This window comes from Ursus maritimus, unplaced genomic scaffold, assembly GCF_017311325.1.
Source record: "Ursus maritimus isolate PB19 unplaced genomic scaffold, ASM1731132v1 scaffold_31, whole genome shotgun sequence".
NCBI lineage: Eukaryota > Metazoa > Chordata > Mammalia > Carnivora > Ursidae > Ursus > Ursus maritimus.
The window spans coordinates 19478693-19501938 of NW_024425675.1; the positions used below are offsets into that span (position 1 = coordinate 19478693).

The 23246-nt window shown below is 45.3% G+C and overlaps 1 protein-coding gene and 1 long non-coding RNA gene across 7 annotated transcripts in view; both read left to right on the forward strand.

Annotated features, from left to right (window-relative positions):
• LOC103664195 overlaps nt 1–6178 on the forward strand; it is a 26885-nt gene extending 20707 nt beyond the window's left edge. For 4 of the 5 annotated variants that reach the window (XR_568941.2, XR_005838927.1, XR_005838929.1 and 1 more), the window contains 3 exons: nt 2448–2694; nt 2772–2966; nt 4636–6178. This is a non-coding gene — a long non-coding RNA (uncharacterized LOC103664195). The remainder of the gene's footprint in view (nt 1–2447; nt 2695–2771; nt 2967–4635) is intronic. The other variant, XR_005838928.1, reaches the window with a different exon arrangement.
• A 10902-nt stretch (nt 6179–17080) lies between these two features.
• NMT2 (N-myristoyltransferase 2) overlaps nt 17081–23246 on the forward strand; it is a 60949-nt gene continuing 54783 nt past the window's right edge. Inside the window, exon 1 of one of the 2 annotated variants that reach the window (XM_040645378.1) lies at nt 17081–17234. In XM_040645378.1, the coding sequence (XP_040501312.1) occupies nt 17125–17234 (110 nt within the window). In that variant the 5' untranslated portion in view covers nt 17081–17124. The remainder of the gene's footprint in view (nt 17235–23246) is intronic. The other variant, XM_040645377.1, reaches the window with a different exon arrangement.

Genomic DNA, 23246 nt, shown 5'->3' on the forward strand with positions numbered 1-23246 from the left:
GAGAGAGAGAGAGAGAGAGAGAGCAGGAGGGAGAGAGAGAGGGAGGGAGAGAGAGAGGAGGGTGAGAGAGAGGGAGAGTGCAAGAATGAGTGAGGCGAGGCAGAGGGAGAAGCAGGCGTCCTGCTGAGCAGGGAGCCCAATGCAGGGCTCCATCCCAGGACCTTGGGATCACGACCTGAGCCGAAGGCAGATGCTTAACCAACTGAGCCACCCAGGTACCCGAAGATGATTTCGCTTAAAATAATATAATAATAATAATAATAATAATAATAATAATAATAATAATGTTTGAGAATTGTTGTCCTAGGCAGTGACCACAAGGATCTGTTCTTAGCTAGTAGTTGTGCTATTATGGTTTAAAAATAAATAAATAAATAAATAGATAGATAGATAGATAAGTAAGTAACAGAAGGAGAGAAATGGGTGGAAGGAGTGGCAGTGTCAAAACAGAGGAGAGTGTATCCCTACATGCAGAAGGGGACTCACACCCAGAAGAAAAGTAACCTTCATGGACTCCACATCTTCTGGGGTAGCAGCAAGATGTCTACACTGGCTCTCAAGGTAAGGATTAGGGGGAGCAGGAGTGGCTAAAACGGAGCCATTTAAGGGATTTAAAAAATTAACCTCTGGGGCGCCTGGGTGGCACAGCGGTTAAGCGTCTGCCTTCGGCTCAGGGCGTGATCCCCGCGTTCTGGGATCGAGCCCCACATCAGGCTCCTCCGCTATGAGCCTGCTTCTTCCTCTCCCACTCCCCCTGCTTGTGTTCCCTCGCTGGCTGTCTCTATCCCTGTCGAATAAATAAATAAAATCTTTAAAAAAAAAATTAACCTCTCAACTGACGTCAACACTGTAACTCAGAGGAATAGGAGAAAAACATGCAGAGAGAGAGGGTCACGGCTTCCAGAGCTCATCCAATGGTTTGATGTCATCACAGACAAGGAGCAAAAGTCCCTCAGAGGTCACCAGGTCCAGTGTCTTCATTTGCAGATTTAATTGAAGACTGGACTGAGGGAGGTTTCGGGGTCCATGTACAGGTGACCTGCTGTAAAAGGCAGTGGTGGCCAGCCAGCCATTTACAAATGGCTATCCTACTCTAAAGAGAGAATTATTTGAGGACCTGCAAAGACAACACATCAGGAACTTGATACAAATGGTGCATTTCTTCCCGTGCTCTCTGTCCTACATGTGGATTCACTGGCACCTCCTAGCCGAAGCAGTCAGCAGCACAGATATTTGGGGGAGTGATGGCTGAAAAATATCTATGCATACATTACCCGTTGCTATTTTTAAAGTGAATTTGCATTAACTACTCCCCGGCTCCTTCTTTATTGGAGAAGGTGGGTGGGGGCGCCTGGGTGGCACAGCGGTTAAGCGTCTGCCTTCACGCTCAGGGCGTGATCCCGGCGTTATGGGATCGAGCCCCACATCAGGCTCCTCCGCTGTGAGCCTGCTTCTTCCTCTCCCACTCCCCTGCTGTGTTCCCTCTCTCGCTGGCTGTCTCTATCTCTGTCAAATAAATAAAATCTTTAAAAAATATATATATTGGAGAAGGTGGGTGAATTTCATTAAGCCATAACTTTCCTGTTGAGTCAGAGTTAGAGTCCATCTTTATCTTTCCAGTTTTTCTAGTGATTCCTCTTGCTTGAAGTCTGACGTTGTGGGGGAGAGACTCTCTAATAATTGTGTACCGTGTTTCAGTTCACACAATATCCTTCAGTATTTAGCGTCATTTCTCAAGTACCAGCTATGCCACGAGCACTAAACAAAGTCCTGTGGAAACAAAAGAATTGCAGCAGGGTTCCGTCCGCACAGCTCGCTCACGCCCATGGTCATCACATCAAAACTTCATTTGGGAGCTCTGTTTGTGACCATCTCCCCTCAGCAGAACCGTGAGAGGGGGAGCAGCTTTCCTGTGGGTTGGGCTTTCCCTGTTGTATGTGTTACAGCCATGCTGACGTTCAGGGCTCGGAGACAGAAGTTTTAAGGCATTCCATGGAGCAGACTGGTCAGCCCAAGACGTCTGGAGAAATGGATGGGGGTCTGGTATCCCTCGGTATTGTGCTCCCATGTAAAAATCATCAGGCAAAAAAAGATTAGCCATCCCTGTAGATGGAGGACCAAAGGCATGCCCTGAAGGACCTGGGCTGAGAGAAGAGGGCTGAGCCCATGCAGGGGCTGCTGCAGTGATGTCCGGCTTACTCACATGAAATCTTGACCTTCCAGAAGAACAAAAAAATGCCACTGACTAGGGGCCCAGGGCCAGTCAAGTCCTAGCGTAAGGGTCATTGGTGTATTTGCATCCTCTTCTCACCAAATCGTTCCCGAGGAAAAATGTGCAGCCTTTGAGGACATCCTACCGTGGGACCAAGGGTTATGAAATTAGAATCGGGCCCATGTTTTCATTTGCCATTTTTATCTTGTCCTTTTGTTCACATGTGCATAAATAGGGTTTTCCTGTTTCTAAAGCCTGGTGCCGAAGGACGCTTCCTCTGGTTTGGTCGCTCGGTGTATGAGGGGGAACTGAACTTGGATGTCTGACCATGATTCGCGCGAGCCCCCAGAAGTCACGGCCGATGCATCGCGGGTCTGAGAGACGCCACCGTAGAGGCATGCAGGAAGCGCCGCGTGGCGGGTCACGTTGTCGCAGCTGCCGAACCACAAGCTGAGCTGTGATGGAAGCTATCAGACCAACAGGTAATTCAGAAAATTTTGATGAAAGTAGACCTTCTTCCCTCATCTCTACCCACCGAACAAAGGATTTGTTCTCATAGGCAGACATGAAGTTGACTCTCTAGCTTGTAAAAGAGAGAGGAATTGAAGATGAGATGTAGGAACATAGAGCTCGTGGACATTAGAGATGAGACTGACAGCCCTTGCCTGGTAATTGGCAGAAGGAAAGGCATTATCGCCCGATGCTGCTGGAGGCGGAACCCACCACTTACATGTCCTACATGCAACGAGTAAAGGTAGGGACCTGGCTAGACGGGTTGTTTGTTTTAGTTTTTTTTTAAGATTTTATTTATTTATTTATTTATTTATTTGAGAGAGAGATAAAGAGAGAGAGAGAGCACAAGCAGCAGGGAGGGACAGAGGGAGAGGGAGAAGCGGACTCCCCGCTGAACAGGGAGCCCCATCCGGGACTTGATCCCAGGACCCCAGGATCATGACCGAAGCCAAAGGCAGACAGACGCTTAGCCGACTGACCCACCCAGGTGCCCCAGCTAGATGTTTTTAATTCTTAAAAGAATCATTTAAGGTGTATCAGTGTAAGGCAAGTAGCATCCACTGACTTGGGAGAAAGGTCTAGTAGGACCTCGCATCTTTGGCTTGGCGACATTGTCTCCCTGGGGAATGGTTCCATCTACTTAAGGTGCTAAGACTGTTTGGGAGTGAAGATTCACATCCCAAGCCCTTCTCTACAGTATTTGAAGTTAGAGAAACCCACAGAGGGCCCTGTTAGCTGTGGAGGAAAAAAAAAAACTAAACTAAAAAAAACCACATAGTAATAAAGGTCTAGGAGATCTCTGAAATAAAATGACGGTGAAGATTGATAGAAACAAGACCAGTGACTAGGACACTGCTTTGAGTCAGGAAGGGGGGTGGACATCAAGGCAGGAGCGGTTCTGCCCGTGAGGAGGCAGGACCTCTTCTGGGAGCAGGCTGACATCCCAGGGGAGGGGCTGACTGAGAGAATCGCAGGTGTAGACCCTTCCTGTCTGCAGCAGCAGTGGGAGCAGAGCCCCTTCAGGGCACGTGTGGGAGCAGGGAGGCATGTTCTAAAGTAACCAACTTCCGGGAGGGGTTGAAACCTTCTCCAGCTGCATCTTCGAACACCCCTTAGGCATGGTGGGGTGGGGCAGGCAAGTCAGGCCCTGACACTCCCAGCTACAGTGAATCGTAGAAGGGCTTAGAGGGCAGGACAGGTTAGACCTTGTCCTACTTATCATGTCACGTGGGGGTGGAGATGAACCGTGGGGACCCCAGGCAGGGGGAGGGCATTATTTTGTAAATCTGAGCTGAAATAAACAGCTTCTGGGACTCTCGAGATTTGGGGAGGGGGGGCTGGTATACTGTCCCTAATGGTACCCAAAGATGGAAATCTAGGATACCAAGGGTGGGAAGGGCCAAGGCAGTCTCAAGGGGGTCCCTTCTTCACATAAACGTAAGACCAGGGGGCACAGGCAAGGAGAGCCACTGTTTACAACGCTTGATGCCAACCTGGAAGCAGAAAGACAGCCTTCACAGTAGATGCCACCAGGCAAGCTGTGGCCATTCTGCCACCTCCTTGACACTTGCCCTCTGCCCAGGCTTCTGCGCATAATGCTGGGTCTTTAAATCCCCACCAAGGTGGGGCGCCTGGCAGGCTCAGTCAGTGGAGCAAGCGTCTCTTGATCTCAGGGCTGTAAATTCAAGCCCCACATTGTGTGTAGAGATTACTTAAAATCTTTAAAATGTAAAAAAATTAATTATTTAATTAGTTAAAATTAAATAAATCCCCAGCAAGGGCCCATCTGAGACCTCACCCATACAGTCCGTGACCAAGCACAGTGACTCATGGAGTGACTCACCTGGGGGACTCAAGGAGACTGGCATCTAAGAGCTGAACTGCTTTTGCTTGGACATGTCCCATCGCAGGTCGCCCAGCAGGCTGAGGACCCAACCATGTTCCCCAGCCCCATCCTGTCAGAAACCAAGGTGGAGAACGCAGAACGGCCAGGGGGATAGGGCTAGGCGAGAAGAGCAGAAGCAAGGAAGCAGTGTTAGAGTCTGAAATCCAGGATCAAAGCCAGATGCGAGACGCCTGACAAGGATAAACTAAGAAGCCAGCAGCTCATAGCCAGGAATTAAATGCACCTGACTTAGCAGTCCAGATGCAAGGTGTCAAGCCAGAGGCAGGCCCGGTGAGGACGTGCGACTGCTCCACTGGGTCCATGGCACCAGTACTTTTCCTCTCCCCTCACCTGCTCAGGATCCTGACGCTTACTCATGCAAGAATGAAGGATGGCGTAACCAGAAATTTGAAAGGGAACCAGAAATTCCACTTTCCTGAAACCCACCCGTGCTCTGCTCCCATCTCTTCTGTCAGGCTCATCTGCGCTGAAAGCAGCAGAAGGACCTGGAAATACCAGCCTGTTCCTCCTCTGCTAAAAGCCTGGAACCATCCCAGGCTCCAGACCACGGCTGAAGAACCCACGGGAGAGCCAAACAAGAGGCTGAGGGTCACCACAGCCAACTTGACCTTTACTTTCTCTTATTCCATATTTGCCCTCCGGGGAGGTCTGATTCCTGAAAAATCTCCAAAAAGTAGATTGACAGCTATCATCTTTTCTTTTTAAGTTACCCAAGGAGGAAGCTAAGGACAGAGACTGGCAGGGCAACTCTATGCTGATTTGCAGAAGAGCGAAAGACAGAAAGGGCTTGATGTAAAATAGTGGGACGTAGAACATTCGATCCAAAATTGACTGTTAAACTTAACATGGAGGGGGAGGTAGCTTGACTCTTAGGGTCTCAATAGTTATTCTCCTAAGCCCCAAATACACTCACACAAAGTGGGGTGGTCGTGTGCTTTCAAATGTTGAAAGAATAAAGAGAAAAATGAAGGTACCAACCAATTCGCGAAATATGGAAAGTTGGATGATATCATCCGGAGGGATGATCTTAAAGCAACGTGAAATTAAAAAGCTGACTTCTCTTAATGTTATACCACTGAAAAGAGTCACAGACACACACATAGCCGTATAGGAAGGAGCTTTCTCAAATGGCCACACTTCCCAAAAGTTTCCGGCTTCCTTAAATTTGTATTAAAGACTCTAAATGTCTCTGCGATCACTTTCAAACATCGCTGTCTGCATAGACCGACCCAAGGAGGGGTGTCTGGGGACAGATATGATCACACATCGTAGATAGTGGAGGATAGGGGCGTGTTGTGGCCTTCAAGCTCTGAATGTCTTAACATTTAGAGAGCAGTTCATTTTATCACACTATCTGAATATTTTCCCAGGAGTTGGTGTGGTTTTCAATTGCTATGGAGTTGCATGTAGTTGAACATGCAACCTGGCATGTTATTCTGTTTTGGAATATAGAGAATATTTAGAGTTTTCTTCCAAAGACTCTGAAAAATAAATATACGAAAATTCTGGAGTCAGGCTTGATCTCCAAAAGATTTCTGTGCATTCGCTTGTACCAGACAATAAATAATTTTAGAAAAAGGAAGTACAAGTTAGAGCATGGAGCATGACTGCAGGTGTTATTCAATCTGATATACTAGTTGAAAAAAATATATGAAAAGATATACTTAGTTGTATAAAGAATTCACTTAAAATTTCATCATGAATATTGGATGCGCTTCTAACTTTAAAACGGTAGCTTCTTCTGCACAACCACATCAATAATCCATATGGAAAAAATACATTTCCTAAACCATGCACCGTTAATTATCATTGCCATAAAATTCCTTTTACTGAGGATCACACTTTCCAGTAACTTTTATTTTTTTTAAGATTTTATTTTTAGGTAATCTCTATACCTAATGTGGGGCTCAAACTCACAGCCCTGAGATCAAGAGTCAGGTGCTCTATTGATTGAGCCAGCCCAGCACCCCTTTCTAGTAACTTTCAAATGCTTGATGAAAATGTCAGAACTAATGTTCTAAGCAGAGAGGTTACTTTAGACTTTGAGATGTCCTCCTATCACTCAGAATCTTCCAGAGCTCTCCAGATTTCGTCCTGCTGTCTGGTCTCTCCGGCACTTTTATTGAAACCCAAATGGTCTCCTCACTGCATCCTGGACCATCCTACTGACTGACTCTCGGACCTCCATCTCGGTTTCTCAGAGGCCAAGATTTCCTGGCTGGAGAACCCTTCCTTCCCCTGCCCTCTACTCTCCAAAGTGCCAAAGCAGACCAGCCTCTTAGCACAACTCATGTTCCTCCGCTTCTGGAGCCCCTTCCGTACCTCCCCACCAGCCCACCCGCCACGGCATGGTGCTTAACCATATCATTTATTTTGGTTGTACAGCTTGCCACCGTGACAAGATTAAGCTCCTAGAGGGCAGCCAAGTCTTATTTTTTTAATTTAAAGCCCCCTGGGTGTCCAGCTCTGAAGCCCAGCATTTGACTGGGTGCTGAGAAGGCCTGAGTTGAAATCCCAGCCCTGTCGTCTCGTTCATGACTCCCCTGAACTAGCAGTTACGACCCTGTGCTTTGTCAGCACCGTGTTCTGCTGGGGGACAGAAAGCTCAATCAGGCATGGCTATCACTTAAGGGCTCTCAAGACTGAGGTGTGTCCTCCCTCACCCCCCCACCACCAAAATCATATATGGAAGCCTTACAGTCCCATATAGCTGTGTATGGAGGTGGGGGCTCCAAGGAAGTAACCGAGGTTAAATGAGGTCTTAAGGGTGGGGCAAGGAAAGGGTGTGGTCCTGTTGCTGGAGGGGAAGGCCGAGGCTGCTTTGAATTCCCCAAGTCCCTGGCCTGGGATGGCAGGGACCTCAGCATCAAGAGGATCTCAGGGGTTTTCCTAGAATCCAAGGTCTGCTTCCCTAAGCTCTTCAACGCTTAGGGAGGGAAGAGCAGAGCTAACCTTTATAAACGATACTCTCAGCATAGGCTCGCGTAGCCTCCTCCACCCTCTACCAATTCTCCCCAGAAACTAAAAAGGAAATGGAGAACAGAGGATGATTAAACAGTAGAAACCAGCTGAGGCAGGCCTGCGGCCTCAAGCTGATTCTATAGAACATGGAGTCAACAAGGACAACTGGCACCATGACCTCTTACCTCTGGCTACCCTGCCCTCTACTAGGCACCAGGAATTTATGGACGGTGTTCAGAGGACTGTACTGCCCCGCCTTGACGTGACTCAGCTTCGCTCTTAGCTTCCAGGGGATTTTTTTCTTTTCTTTTCTTTTTTTTCTTTCTTTCTTTCTTTCTTTCTTTCTTTCTTTTTTTTTTTTTTTTTGATTTTCCACCCTCTGCTAAATGAAAAACCATCTTCCTAAATCTCCAGTTCAAATTCCCAAAAGAGAGGATCTAATTTGATTTTCAAACCCCCGTTTTGAAGGATGCTTTAATGCAGGGTGTCTTGACGATCCTGCCGGCTGTAGGCAGGCTGTTCTGGGCTCCCTGGCCTCTCCCTCGAAGCAGGAGGTAAGCATCCAGGCATGGGGTGGCGGGGGATGAGCCTGCCCTGCCTATAACGGGGTGAGATGCTTTCAGCTGCAAGTCACAGAATATCCGAATACAAGGAACCTAAACACTGAGAGATTATTTTTCTCCCCTAACAAGAAGCTTGCGGGGAGTGGTCCTAGAGCTCAGAGGCTCAGTGACCCCATGGAGGACCAGGCTCTTCACATCTTTCCTCTCTGCCAGGTGGCTGGACAGTAGTTGAATCGGTTCAATGAATACAGGACACATTAAGATTCCCCCAGGGGCCCCCAGGGGGCATCTTTACATCTCACTGACAAAGGGGGTCAGAGCGCCACCTCTAGCTTCAAGAGAGGCAGCAAGAGCGAGCAGCTGCCATCTGCGTCGACAGGGGCCAGTGGATGCCGGTGACACGTACAGGGTGGCACATTGCGTAGGCAAGTGTCTGCTCTCACAAGGAAACAGGCAACTGCGACAGGGCTGTAAGTGCGAGAAGAATTTGCTAAGACACTATTTTGGATAAGTTACATAACCTCTTTGAGGCTCGGATTCTTAAATGGAAAACGAGAATAATATGTACAGCACGGAGCTGTTGTAGAGATTAATGGGAAATAATTCACATTATTGTCCTGTGTAAGAGAGTCCCTGCTTCTATCCCTGGCATACAGCAAATCCACATTTGCTTCATCCTCCCGGTCACCGACAGCGGAAATACTCCGTAAATACTTGATAACCAGATACAGCGCCGCTTACCTGGAACATTACCCTCATGAATTTTGTTGGCTGTTTGTTGTGAAAAAAAAAAAAATCAATTTGACATGCAAAGTAAAAGTAAACATCAAAAAATGCAAAGGCTGGCATGTGAGGAATTAATTTAAAATGCAATCATGCCTCATTGTATTTACCAGAAAGCTCAGTAACTACATTGAAACATCTAACACATTTCCCCTAGATCATCTGATTATCCATTGTCACTCTCCCTCGGGCACGGAACCTCTGAATAATCTTCCATTCCTTCCTGCAACTGGCTCATGGCTGAGGTGTTGGGGGGATTTCTGTTGTTATTTTAAAATTTTGTGTCTGTTTAGTGGAGCTTTTTCCCCGTCTACTGTAGAGTCTCTGGGACAGGCTGGGCTGTTTCTCATCTGAAATAAGTCAGAGAAACGCAGTTTTGCCTGCAGACGCTGCTCCTTACAAGAGGTTCAAGACATCGTGGTGAAATCCGTTTCTCCCACCTGTATCTTTGACAGCATAATCGGTGGATGCTTCCGCAGTGGATTCAATTTATTCACATTTGATTTCAAGACTCTTTATCAAATTATCCTAATTATATCACTTCCCAGATCCTTTCCCTGCCGATTATGCAAAAGGCATGTGGTTTCCTTCTTTCCCTTTCAACATGTCATCAGAGGCTCCTGCTGTCTACCCAAGACTCAAGCATTCTTCCTTTTATTCAAAATTCATCTCGGGGCGCCTGGCCGGCGCAGTCGGTTAAGTGTCCGACTCTTGATTTCAGCTCATGTCATGGTCTCAGGGTTGTTGACATCGAGCCCGGCGTCAGTGTCCACACTCAGGGGGGGCTCTGCTTCCTCTCTCTCTCTCTCTCTATCCCTTCCCCCACCCAAAAAGTCATCTTAAAGCCCATCTCCTCCCCTTCTCCTCCAGAAAACTCATACCAGCTAAGTGTGATGTTGTATTTGTTTCCTAAGGATGCCATAACAAATGACTATAAACTTACCTGGTAGCTTGGAACGACACAAGTTTATTCTCTCACAGTGCTAGAGGGCAGCAATCCCAAATCAAGGTGTCATCAGAGCCACACTCCTTCTGAAGGCTCTAGGGGAGAATCCTTCCTAGACTCTTCCAGCTTCTGGTGTTTCCATGCCATGGCATTTGTCACTGTGGGCCTGTGTAATCCCAGTCTCTGCTCCCGTCTTATGTCCTATGCGCCCATGTCCTTGTTTTCTCTCGAATCTCCCTCTGCTTTACCTTCAGAAGGACCTGTCACTGGACTTCGGGCCCACCTGGGTAATCCAGGATGATCTCATCTTGAGATCCGTAAATTAATTACCTCTGCAAAGACCGTTTTTCCAAATAAGGGTAGAATCACAGGTTCAGGGGCAAATTTTATGTTATGTACATTTTACCGCAGTTGCAATTTTTTAATAAAAAAATAGAAAGACAGCCGGTTCCCTAAGGTCGAGCTTCGTCGCCTGAGAAGTATACTCCTGAGAGTATAGCCATTTGCTTGCATTGCCCCTGTGGGACTCGGGGTCAAGGGGGACTGACACAAATACACTCCTCTCCTGCTTCTTACTGTGCCGTGAGACAAAATTCTTTGTCTCTGAACTAGGAAGCTCGTGTCTTCTAGTAGCAATAAAACTGTAACAAGCACACCTGTTGGCTTGCAAGCCAGGAAACATCGCAGACTGCTCACAGTTCTAGACACATAACTGTTGCATGTCACTGTTATCAAGTGGACATAAAACCATGTGTGCTGAGCCACAGAGCCCATGCTCCAGCCCTGGGACATTCTGCTTCCTAGTCCTTGCACACAGCTCTCGGAAAATTGTGCCCATAATTCCTGGGGAAGACCACAGTGGTAGAAGGAAGCTAAAGTTAAATTCAACTCAACAAAATTTCATTATGTGCCTGCTGTCTGCCAGGCCCCCTATAAGACACTGACAATGAATCTCATTCTCAAGGAGCCTGTTGTCCAGGGGAGGTGCAGACACGGGACAATATTAAAGTGCAATAATCACAATATATACCAAGTCCAGAGGCAGCATGGTAGAGAGCGGCAACTCTGGGCCAGAATCGACAGCACTCATGCTCTCAGTCATTACCTTACATACGTTTCCTGAGAAAGGCTTGTTTATTTTGGCATATGATTGCTAAATTATGAATGCAAAAATGGATCATCTTTATTAATAAAAGAAAAATGAACTTTGGCCCTACACTATCTATCCAGTGATGCCCTGGTGGACAAAAGCTTGGATATAGTCAAGGAATTTGGCAAGCAGCACGGTTTCAAGAGAGTTCAGGCACCATGCAGCTCAGGCTATGGCGCCATCTCGGCATCCTCTGGTACTCATTGCCCTCAAGTCCCACTTCGTCCTCCAGGGGCAAGATGGACTCACCGGCCAAGAAGTCCCATAACACAGCCTATCTGCAGGATTCTCTGTGGTCCTGCCCACATGGCTTGAGCAAGTATGAACACTTTTCAGCAGAACACTAAGTAGCTGGAGTGTGCAACGCTCACACTCAGAGTGCCCGTCGGAAGTGCGTCTCAAGTTCAATTTCCAAAGGTACAGCACATGCATAGGTTCCTACACAATTAGTAATGCAATCACTTAAAAAAAAAAAAAAAGATGAAGCCAAAGAGGAGTCAGCTATGAGGAACAGAGAGTACAAAGCACACATAATGGGCAGGGCTTGGGGCACATAGAGTGGAAAACGTAAACTACTGATCTGGCAAGAGTCTCTTTCAAACATACCCTGATATACGGTCAGTAACCACAACTGATCAGAAGGAATGAGTCGGTCTTCAAGGTTGCAAGTTCTGGTCTTTGTATATTCCTTCCAATTCTGCTTGCAAACGAGCGCTTCTTTCCTTAGTTCATTTCTTTCTTGCTGAACCCCGTCACATGCAGTTAGGAGTAACCAACTGACAGTTTGAATATTCTGCCTTGAAATGTTCTTTCTTGAGTCTAAGGTATATTAGATATATTTCGATCTCATAAATTGCTAAAGACAAGAATTTTAGCCAAATGTTTGGATACTGCGTAACATGGGACACCATATTTTTTTAGCCTTTTATGGTTTCATTACCACTTTTCCAATCTCTGCCTGCCGCCTTATCGTAAAGCCAAGAGCACACATTTAGTGTGGCAACATCGTGTTTACATTCCAATTTCTGTGTCAGTTACCCATTGTCGCATAACAAAACATCACAAAATTTAGCGTCTGGAAACAACATCATTTATTATGTCTCTCAAATCTACAGGTCTGCTGGGTGATTCTGCTCATCTAGGCTGAGCTCAGCTGATCTTTGCTGGGATTGTGAGTGTATCTGTAGTCAGAGGGCAGGTGAGCTGGAGGTTGGCTCGTCCTAGGATGGCCTTGTCTGGAAGACCCCTAATAGGTAGAGTCTCTTATTCTTCTAGGAGGCTATCTAGCTTTGTCTTTGTTGCAGTGGCAGGATTCTGGGGAAAGATTGAGAGACAAGAGGAATCACACAAAGCCTTTTGACACAAGCCTCGGATCTGATACACCATCACTTCCATGCATTCAAATGGCCAGAGCAGGTCAAAAAGCCAACTTAAATTCAAGGGCTCTTGCTGGAAAGAAATGCAAAGTCATATTGCAAAGGATATGAATACAGGGAGAGGTTAAGGATTGGGTCCACTTTTGGTTTTTTTAAGATTTATGTATTTATTTGAGACAGAAAAAGCGAGCACAGGGGGAGGGACAGAGGGAGAGGGAGAGAGAAACCCAAGCATTCTCCCTGACGAGCATGGAACCCGACACAGGGCTCAATCCCATAACCCTGAGATCACAACCTGAGCCAACACCAAGAGTCAGACACTTAACCAACTATGCCACCCAGGTGCCCCTTGGGTCCATTTTCTTAACCAATCTAACACAATGTGCCTACATTGAAAAAAAAATCTTGCCAATAACTGGGTATACATAAATCCAAAGGTACATGTTTTTCTGTAATCATAGAAAATACACTTCCTTTACCTCCTCAAATGTTGTGTTCCCCATTTTCTCCCTCTGGAACTGATCCTTTCTTTCTGGAACTTTTGTCAGATGAATGCTAAACCTTTTTGTTCTATCACCTATGTTTCTTGACTTCTCTAAATTTTTCATCTTTTTATTTCTCTGAACTGCTTCCTGGGTTATTTCTCAGGTCTATCTTCCTATTCATTATATCTCTTTTCAGCTGTATCAATAATTTACTATCCTCTGAAGAAATGGAAAACAGTAGGTTGGGTCCTCCATGTACTACCCTTCCAAAATGAACCTTTCGATTGAAAGTATAAAAATTTATTTTTTTTATTTTAGAGAGAGAGAGAGAGAGAGAGAGCAAGAGAGTAGGGGGAGAGGCAAAGGGACATGGAGAGAGAGAATCTCAAGCAGACTCCATGCTAAGTACAGAGCCCAAATTGGATCTTGATCTCACAACCCTGAGATCATGACCTGAGATGAAATCAAGAGTCAGATGCTCAACCAGCTGAACCATCCAGGTGCCCCTAGATTTTGAGTATAAATAACATGAGCTTCTTGGATTTTTTCCTTTAGAATCCTATCGTCAAATTCTCTTCATTGCCTCTTTCTGTAATCTTATCACCTCTCTCCCCATTTTTTCTTCATATTATAGTATTTAGAGATGAAAATAAGAGACAATATTCAAATCGATCTTGAGGTTAAGTACTATGTAGTATTACTTTAAAGCTAATGTGTAATATTCTTCCAACAATTGACTTATGTAAGAATGTTTTCATTGTAATTAAGGCATCACCTCACGTTACCTAATGGACAACAATAACTACATGTCGTCTATCCTTGTATTAGATGTGGCTCTAAAATTTTTATTATTGTTTTGTTCTTTAAAAATGTACTTTGTAGGGGCGCCTGGGTGGCGCAGTCGTTAAGCGTCTGCCTTCGGCTCAGGGCGTGATCCCGGCGTTGTGGGATCGAGCCCCACATCAGGCTCCTCCGCTATGAGCCTGCTTCTTCCTCTCCCACTCCCCCTGCTTGTGTTCCCTCTCTCGCTGGCTGTCTCTCTCTCTGTCAAATAAATAAATAAAATCTTTTAAAAAAATGTACTTTGTAAGCAGAAACAAGGATTATATATAAATCTCTGGTTATATCAAGAAGTTATAGCACCTCACACCCATAGAATGGCTTGCATCAAAACCCAGAAAATACCAAGTGTTGATGAGGACGTAGAGAAATCCCAACCCTTGTGCACTGTTGGTAGGAATGTAAAATGGCACAGCCACTATGGGATACACCATGACACTTCCTCAAAAAAAAAAAGTAAAAATGAAATTACCATATGATTCAGTAATTCTACATTTGGGTATATATCCAAAAGAACTGAAAGCAGGAATTCAAAACGATATTTTTCATCCACATTCATAGCAGTATTATTCACAACAGCAAGAAGTGGAACCAACCCAACTGTCGATGGAAGGATAAATGGATAAACAAAATGTTTATATCCATACAATGGGATATTATTCAGCCTTAAGAAGGAAATTCTGACCCATGCTACAACATAAATGAACCCTGTGGACATTATGCTAAGTGAAGCCACTCTCAAAAAGACAAATACTGCACGACTCCATTTGTATGAGGTACTTGGAGTAGTCAAGTTCATAGGGACAGGAAGCAGAGTACTAGCTGTCAGAGGGGGAAATGGGGAGTTTTCTGGACTTTTTTTTTTTTTAAGACTTATTTATTTGAGACAGAGAGAGGTCAGAAGCATGAACGCACATGCAGGAGCACACACACAGGCCCACGGGAGCAGGGGGAGGAACAGAGGGAGAGGGAGAGAATCTCGGTCAGACTCCCCACTGAGGGCGGAGCCCGACTCGGGCTCCATCATAGGACCCTGAGATCATGACTTGAGCCGAAATCAAGAGTCGGATGCTTCACCTAGGCGCCCCGGAAATGGGGAGTTGTTTAATGGGTACAATTTTAGTTTTGCAAGTTGAAAGAGCTCTGGAGATTGGCTGCACAACAATTCAGTTACACTTAACGCTATGGAATTATACACTTAGATATGGCTAAGATGGTCTATTTTTTATTACGTGTATTTTACCACCATTTTTAAAAAACCAAAAAGTTATAATAGTTTAAATAAAATAAAACCAATTATACATTAGGGTCTTACACCTCTAATAGGAGATGAGTAGGCAGGATAGAAGATCCTCCAGGACCTCTTTAACATAGTGGGAGCTACTCCATTGTACTCTCTTTCCCCACAACAACCTTGGATCTGGGATTCTAGAAGATGCCACTTGGTTCCAATTCCCCAAACTCTGGGATTAAATCAGGGAAGGAAGCAAACATTTTTAGAAATAGTGAGTTTCTGTACATGACAATAGGATTTAGCAATCTCCAGGGTTATCTGCAAACTTTGCCCTCCTTCAACCGATTAACAACGACAAACATTGGTTATATAAAACCTCAGTCCTGTACTGAACAGACGTCTGGGCCAACTCCTTTCCATTCTGGGGAACAGATGTTCCCTGTTTGTCATTGTTTTCTAGTGTTAAACTGGTTTTTGATGCCCTCATTTTATTTCTCCAGGAATATTTGTTTGCTTATTCTTTTTTTTTTTTTGAGTTTTTATTCAAAGGTTCTCGCAAATTCAAATAAATAAGTTTGCTTTGTATTTTTAAAATCTTTTCAAGAACGCTTCTGATCGGTGAGTGACTGAGCAGATAAACTTGCTCCTGGTCGTGATCCTGCTGGTTATCCAACTAGGTTACAGTTATCCGACTGTTTGCGTTCACAGACGAGAGCTGCAGGAGGCTCTCTGATCTGTATTTGCCTTTATTCTAAAGTTTGAAGCCAGAGGCCACAAGTGACTTTCTGTCTCAGAAATAGTTGCAATTGTGAAAGATAGTATTGTATTCCCTTCCTGTTTTGGCCCCATTTTGCACTTCTGACAGAACCTTAGCGGGCTCAACACCAGCAGTCATAAAGGGCTGATGGGCTTTGAAATCGCTCTGCAATTTTTGTCTTTATATACTCTACCTCATTGCATTTTAAGGACATAGTCTTCCCTTGTGGGGGGTAAAAAGGCACAAAATGCTCCCAATACCTTCTGCAAAAAATGAACACACACGAAAAAATTCAGTTGGGTTTTTAAAGTCACATTTTGCTCGTTGAGCAGTTTCTGGTAACTATCTTTCCACTGACTTTGCAAACCTTTGGCAGGACTTTGGAACACCAACCGTTACAGGAAACCAAAGGAAGGACTGCTGTGTACAGAATGCAACAGCAAATAAGAGCCTGAACTTGACCTGTCTTTTATTTGGCAATCCATGCGAGTCCTTTCCCTCCTCCGTTCACGGGGCGATACACGGTTTCAGCCAGAAGACCATCTACTTTTGCTTGCAGGTGTAGGTCATGACTTTCACAGAGCGAAGCTGAAGTGTCCTACCTGACACTGTCCAGTCCCCCAGGGTCATGGATAACGTTACCCCAGTCCCCCTCAGATGGTGGTTCTGCTCTGAGCTGGTTGCCTGTGATGTCCACGGAAAACAGGACAGCTCAGGATTTTTCTCTGTTAAAGAGTTTTAGGGCTGCCAGTCTGGTTGGAATGGGGAAGTGGGGAGGTGAAAAGCACTCTGTTTTGACTTTGACTTTGATTTTATAGTGTATTGGAAAGATAGATACAAGAAATGGAATTTTTAGAGTGTCTGTGTATGTGTGGGAGGCTTCTAGAAATCACGGGTCTTGGCACGCCCACTCTTGAGTAAAAGATCCCTGCAATGGTTAAAAGCGCTTCCTAACCTGTAGAGGTGTAAAATCGCGTGGCCTGTGTTCCAAAATGAAGACTCAAGGATTTGAAGACTCTGTGGCGGCTTTCAGAGACCAGCAACGGGGCCGAGGCGCGGTGCAGCCTCGGGTGGCAGGGCTCCGGTGGCAGGGCTCGGTCCCAGCGCCCGCCCCCTAGGCTGGCGACCACTCCGCAGTGCTCCTCGCCCTCCCTTCCCCTTCACGGCCCCTCCCCCCACCCCCAGGCGCCGCGCGGCGCGCCCACCCCTCCCGGCCCCCGCCCCAGCCGCGGTGGGCGGGCCCAGGCCGGGCGGGGCTGGCGGGCGCCGCGCCCGGTCTCCTGGCTCGGAGGAGACGGCGGGCGGCACTAGGGGGAGCTGCTCGCGCCGTCGTCGCCGCCGCGCCGGTCCCCCGCGCCCGCGGCCCCGAGCGCCGCCTCCCCAGCCCGCGCCGCCGCGATGGCGGAGGACAGCGAGTCTGCGGCCAGCCAGCAGAGCCTGGAGCTGGACGACCAGGACACGTGCGGGATAGACGGGGACAATGAGGAGGAGACGGAGCACGCCAAAGGGTAGGAGTGCGGCGCGCGGGCGGCACGGGGCGCGGAGACAGCGCGAGGCGCGGGTTGCGCTCGGACGCCGGGTCCGGGAGCGCGGGCTGGTCCGGGGCCGCTCTGAGGGGGCGGGCGGCCCCCAGACCCGCTGAGGTCCGACTCCCGGGCGACGCGGCGGAGGCGAGGCCCCGGGTGGGCGGGGAGGCGCGGGGCCCCGGTGTGGGGACCCGCGACGCCGCTGTCACCTGCCGCGCGGCCGGCCGGCCCCTGCTCGTCCCCGCCTCCGCCTGAGCCCGGCTCCGGCCCGCGGGTGCGAAGCGCCGTTCTGGCCGGCGTGTGACTCGGCGGGACCGAGGGGAGGCGGGGCCCCCGTCTCTTTGTGGCGGCCCCGTTGGTGGGAAGTCGTCCTCCTCCGCTCCTTGTCATCCTCTCCTTAAGTCCTTCCAGATCCTCCCACCCCTCCCCCAGCCGCCACCACCTCCAGAAAAAAAAAGGAGCTGATGGGGGGAGTGGTTTTAGATTTGCGCGGGGTCGCTTGCGCGCTGGTGGCGGGGAACTGCGGAAAGTTCTGCTTCCCGGCCGCGGCCCCCGGCCCGCCCCGCGCGGAGCTGGGCAGGGGGTGCCGGGGGTCCAGGGGCCCCGCCGCTCCTGGGGACGCGCGGATTTGCCGCTGCCCCGCGTGCCTGCAGAGCTCTCTAAAGCGGGACCGGTCCGCTGATTTGGGCTCAGGCTTAGGGGATATGAACAGATCTGCTTGCAAAGCCGGTGTTTGATCTCCAAGGCCAGCTGCACCAAGCGTTTTAGCACCTGATCAGGTTTCTCCTTATGCCTTTTCACCGGCTCCCTTTTCTCCCCCGCAGACTTGATTTGCTCTCCCTTTGGAGAAACGATTGCTTCCGGTTAAGGGTATTGAAGTTCTGTTTTTAGAGTCTGGGAGGGGGGCGGTCATTTAAAATAAGACTGGTGTCGTTAAAGGTGGTTGTTTGCATTACCCTTTTACCCTGTTGGATTCAAACTATGCGCTGGCACAGAGCACATATTGCTGCCCCTTAGATGTGAGATTTTTGCAAACCATGGTGACTGATGAAGAAGTGGGTCAGCTTGAAAACATGATAGGAAGGCCTTAGTCACAGATGGCTTATTTATTCAGTTCATGGAGAGGGTTCTTTAAATGATTGATGATTTAAAGTGTAAAGCATTTGCATTCTATTTAACGTCTGCTTGAAGATTTGTTTAAGAAAGGAACTTTTACTGAGCTTTCATGTGTTATAAAATATTAAAAGAGATCAAGAAAAGGAAAAGCTGACTAAATGTTTCTCCCATTTGCAAGTTGCTTTTTATATTTTTGCAGCAAATAATACTTCGGTGGCAGCTGCAAGTACCGAATGTTACAATTCAAGTCTAGAATATTTTTTTTAAAGAGGAAAGGAAATTCGACAGAAATCTGAGCCTGAGTTCTGTCTCTGCAGGGATAGAAATTTGCCCATGATAGCTAGTTACATACAAATATGCTTTCCAGACAATCGCATTAGTGTTAGAATGGGCCCAGGTGAGATGTGATGATTACCCAAATAACTTCCCTCATAACTGCCCTTTATCTTTCTGGTGAGACCCTGGACGTCTGTCTTCTCCACTGTAATTTCTGTTTAGTATTCATTCTTTTGAAGGCTTGATTTGTACCTCCTTGCTTACACAGTCCAGAACACTCATGCTACAGGGAAGTACTCATCTGTGTTTCCATTGATCTGGGGCCTGGCCCGAGAAGCCTTGCCATACATGGGCTGCGTGAAGTTCCCAATCAGCACCCAGAGGCATTTCTATGTCTCCTGCAGGGATTTTCAGTGTTATACGTCGCATATTGTATGTTAACACAGTTACTGACCATTTAGAGATGCCAGTGGACTGAAGTGTTTTAACCAAGAGCAGATAATAGCTTCTAGTGGCAGGAGAGTGATAGAATGGATTTCTTTGTAGTCTGGTAGATATGAGGAGATCAGTAAAAATTCGAGTTGCCGCACTTGTTGGACTGCTTTTTTGGATTTGAATTTAGATGGCATGTGCCAAGTTTGTGGGTAATTGTGTTTTATTTTGGCTTGTGTACTGATGATATGGCTCAGTAGAAACCCAGATTTTTTTCTTGCGTGTTTCCAGTTTGTAGACGGTAAAATTTGAAAGACTCCTCTTTTCTATGCTCGGCCTTTTCATTCTCTACTGGTTTAAATTAAGTGATGAATAAAGAGCCTTTGGAGGAATGCGTAGGTAAACACTTTACCTTTTAATGATGAATTACCGCTTTGAGGCCACTAGGTGTGGGTCAGTGCACAAAGCAATAATTTACTAAATAGTACCCTTGTGGCCTGAAGGAATTAAGTTACCCCCACAATTGAGTATGCAGATGACCCTTGAACAGCACTGGCTTGAACTGCATGGGTCCAATTATATACGATTTTTCCCCATAAATAATGCAGCACAGTACTATAAATGTATTTTCCTTACGATTTTCTTAATAACATTTTCCTTTTTCTAGCTTACTTTATTGTAAGAATACCGTATATAATACATATAACATACACAGTATGTGTTAATGGGCTGTTTATATTATCAGTAAGGCTTCTGGTCAACACTGTGCTATTAGTAGTTAAGCTTTGGGTAAGTCAGAAGTTATACAAAGATTTCAGACTCTGTGGACCATCAGAGCCCCTAACACCCACGCTGTTCAAGGGTCAACTGTCATGTATTTACTCATTTTAGACATACTAACTTGCAACTAGAACCTCGAATAAAAGGAAGATACCAAATTAGATTATTTTGCACCAAAATGTAAACATTGTTACAGAGTATGCTTTTCTTTCATTTTCATAGAATTTTCCTTACGTACTAATTCATTTTTGTGGATAATGCTTCAAGTCCATGAATGAAATATGTTTTATGCTCAATGAAAACACTAATAGACAATTACCTAGAAAGATTTTTAAACAACTTCCTTTAACCCGTGATTTACAATTAGGGGAAGTAACTAGGTCCTTGTAAAGAGTTTGGAGGGAACTTGAAAACTTTCAAGCAAATTCAAAGTTCTAAGGTAATCATGTTTACACTATTATTTTCTTAGCAAAGACTTTCTACGTAGATAAAAATGAACTTCAATCCAGTTTTCTGTGTGAATTATTAGGAATAGTCCCGATTGTTGAAGATTTCTGTTCTACTGGGGGTGACTATGGTACTAAAGAGGTTACCTATAGGGTGACTTCCTGTGGAGTTTTCCCATGTGGGTTCGAGGTTATAAATACTCAAGGATCTCTAATACTTACCTCAGTTTGATGTATAGGTGGCTTCTGTTTCTTTCTTTGGAAGGGTTCGGGGAAACATCAAGGACGGGGCAAATTGTGGAAGGATCTGCTAAGCTCAGCATCTTCTCATTCTGGCCCCATTTTATACATCTTTTCTCCATTTGTAAAATACAGTGGTTAGTGATAATTACCTCGTATTCGGCCTCCCACCCACATGAACCATACTTATTGTCCAGTGTTGGAAGCAGGGTCACACGATTGGCCCCAAATAAAATTAGTATTCAGGTTGGCACTAAACCAGATCTCTTTCCTGGCTTAACCAACACTGACTTTCAGAATGCAAAACAAAAGAAAAAAGAAAAAAGAAAAAAACTTCCTAGACAGATTGATGTTTGTCATCTCCTTCCCACTAAGAGCTTTTTCCTCAATATTCACTCTGGTGGAATAGGAGGCAGCTACCAAGAATATTTACTTAGGAGTAAAATAAGCATATAGGAATATGCCATTGTTGGCAGATAAATGACCAAATTATTCCCTGGGGTAGATATGAAATGGTTTTAGTATTTGAGGGTTATTCTGAGACATTTTTAAGAAAATGTTTTTTCTTAGAAAAATTAAATATCTGGTATTTGGTAAAGATTAAAATTTTGGAATTCTTTTAACAAAGAACATAACCTCTCTTCTCCCACACCCAATATGCGGGGGAAATTGAAGTTACTCTCCATGTAGTATATTGTTCTTTCTGACTTCATCTGTGTATTGCTGAGACCAGCTGTGGGAATGTTTCCATAGACTCATTCAGAGCTGCCCTTTCTGAAATTTGATCTGTTATCAACTGTGTAAATCTAAATGGAAAGGTGTGTTAACAGCTTATGCCCAAGGAACTCCCTCAATTCAAGAAATACAGTTTGAAATCATCAGATGTCTGCTGAGCCTTGCATCTGAAATGTGACATCCCCCTTGGGCCCCAAACAGACTTTTTCCGGAAACTTAGCTGAACTCTGGAAAATTTCTAGGTGTGGGACACACTCTTCATTGTGTTGAAATTGTTTATTAACACAAATGTCCACAGTAAATATATATATGAGTTAAAGTCAGTTCTTTGGTTAACTCAGGGATTGGAACCAAATTCTGTACCAAGTTCAAGAAAAAGGTTGGTCGATTGGGTTTTTCGTTACCGTATTTGAAAATATGTTTCTGACTTTTACTCATTTTAAGAGTAAAATATGGTTTATTAAAAATTCAAAGAATAAAGTGTGTAAAGAGTAGAAGGCCCCTGGTTATGTTACTTACTAGAGAAACCACTACTAACAGTTTAATCAACTAACGTTTTAATATATATTAAAAAATGCATACTTAACATTAACAAGATCAAACTTTACGTGGACTCGTTTGTTATTTTGTATTTTTCACTATTAGTGTTGTCTGCTAGAACTTTCTGCAGTGATGGAAATGTCGAATACAGAAGTCAGTAGCTACATGAGAGGTGGTTAGTGTCACTAAGGAACTGAATTTTAAATTTTATTTAATTTTAATTAATTTAAATGTAACTAGCCCTTTCTGGGTGGTGTGTATCAAATTGGACAGCTCAGATCATATCCTGGTCTTGACTTTTGTAAGATTTTGTGATACTCAAAATACTTCTTTATTCTTCTCATGTCTTCGCAGAATATTTTTCATTTCTTCTCTCTAGTGGTTTAGAAGTTCTTTACCCTATTATTCCCCACCCTACCCCGGGAATGATCTTTAAATTTTGAACAAGCATGTTTTTATCTGTATTTCTATCAATGTTAGAAATTAACCATTATTCAAAATATTCTGCCGTTGAACAAAACAAAACGTGTAGGATTTTTTTTTTTAAGATTTTATTTATTTATTTGACAGAGAGAGAGTACATCAGGGAGAGCAGCAGGCAGAGGGGGAGGGAGAAGCAGGCTCGCTGAGCAGGGAGCCCGATGCGGGGCTCGATCCCAGGACCCTGGGATCATGACCTGAGTGGAAGGCAGATGCTTAACGACTGAGCCACCCAGGCGCCCCAATTTTTGGGTATTTTGACTTCTTCCTTTACATGTCCTGGGTTTTTTGGAATGGTCTGGAATTTTAATTCCATGTGGCTTCTTTTGTTTTTGCCCTTGTATCCCATTAAAACTTTCTTCTTAACGTTACATTATATGCACAACCATATTGTCAAAAACTTCTTAGACTCCTCTGTGTTTGCTTATCACTATTCCTTGTAAACCGTACCTTCTTCTTTTAGTACTTTCTCACTTAATTTCTTTATCAGCATATGCAGATGATATATTTTCTGAATTCTTGTATGTCTGAAGATGCCTTTCTTTTGTCCTCATGCATAAACCATAGTCTGGGCATGCGGGTAATTCTATAATAATCATTTTTCCCCAAACTCCACAAACGCTTTATTATCATTTAGCATTTAGTGGCACAGATGCTGTCTCTCTGGAAATCTGCTCTTTCTTACATAGGAAACGTCACTCTTTTTTGTGTTTTGACTTGTTTTTAGTCTAGAAGTTTCTAGGATCTTCTCCCTATTTCCACATCCTTTTTACATTCTAGAATCACACTTTAATATCTAACTGGAGTGGCTCAAGCTGAGACAGAGTGATGGCGATCTCTTGGGGATTGAGGCTTTCTCGGTCTCCCACTGCCCGTGTTCTCTCCAGCTTCCCCATCACTAGCTCTGAACGCTTTGACTCCTTTACCCTTTCTCCTCAGACCTCTGACA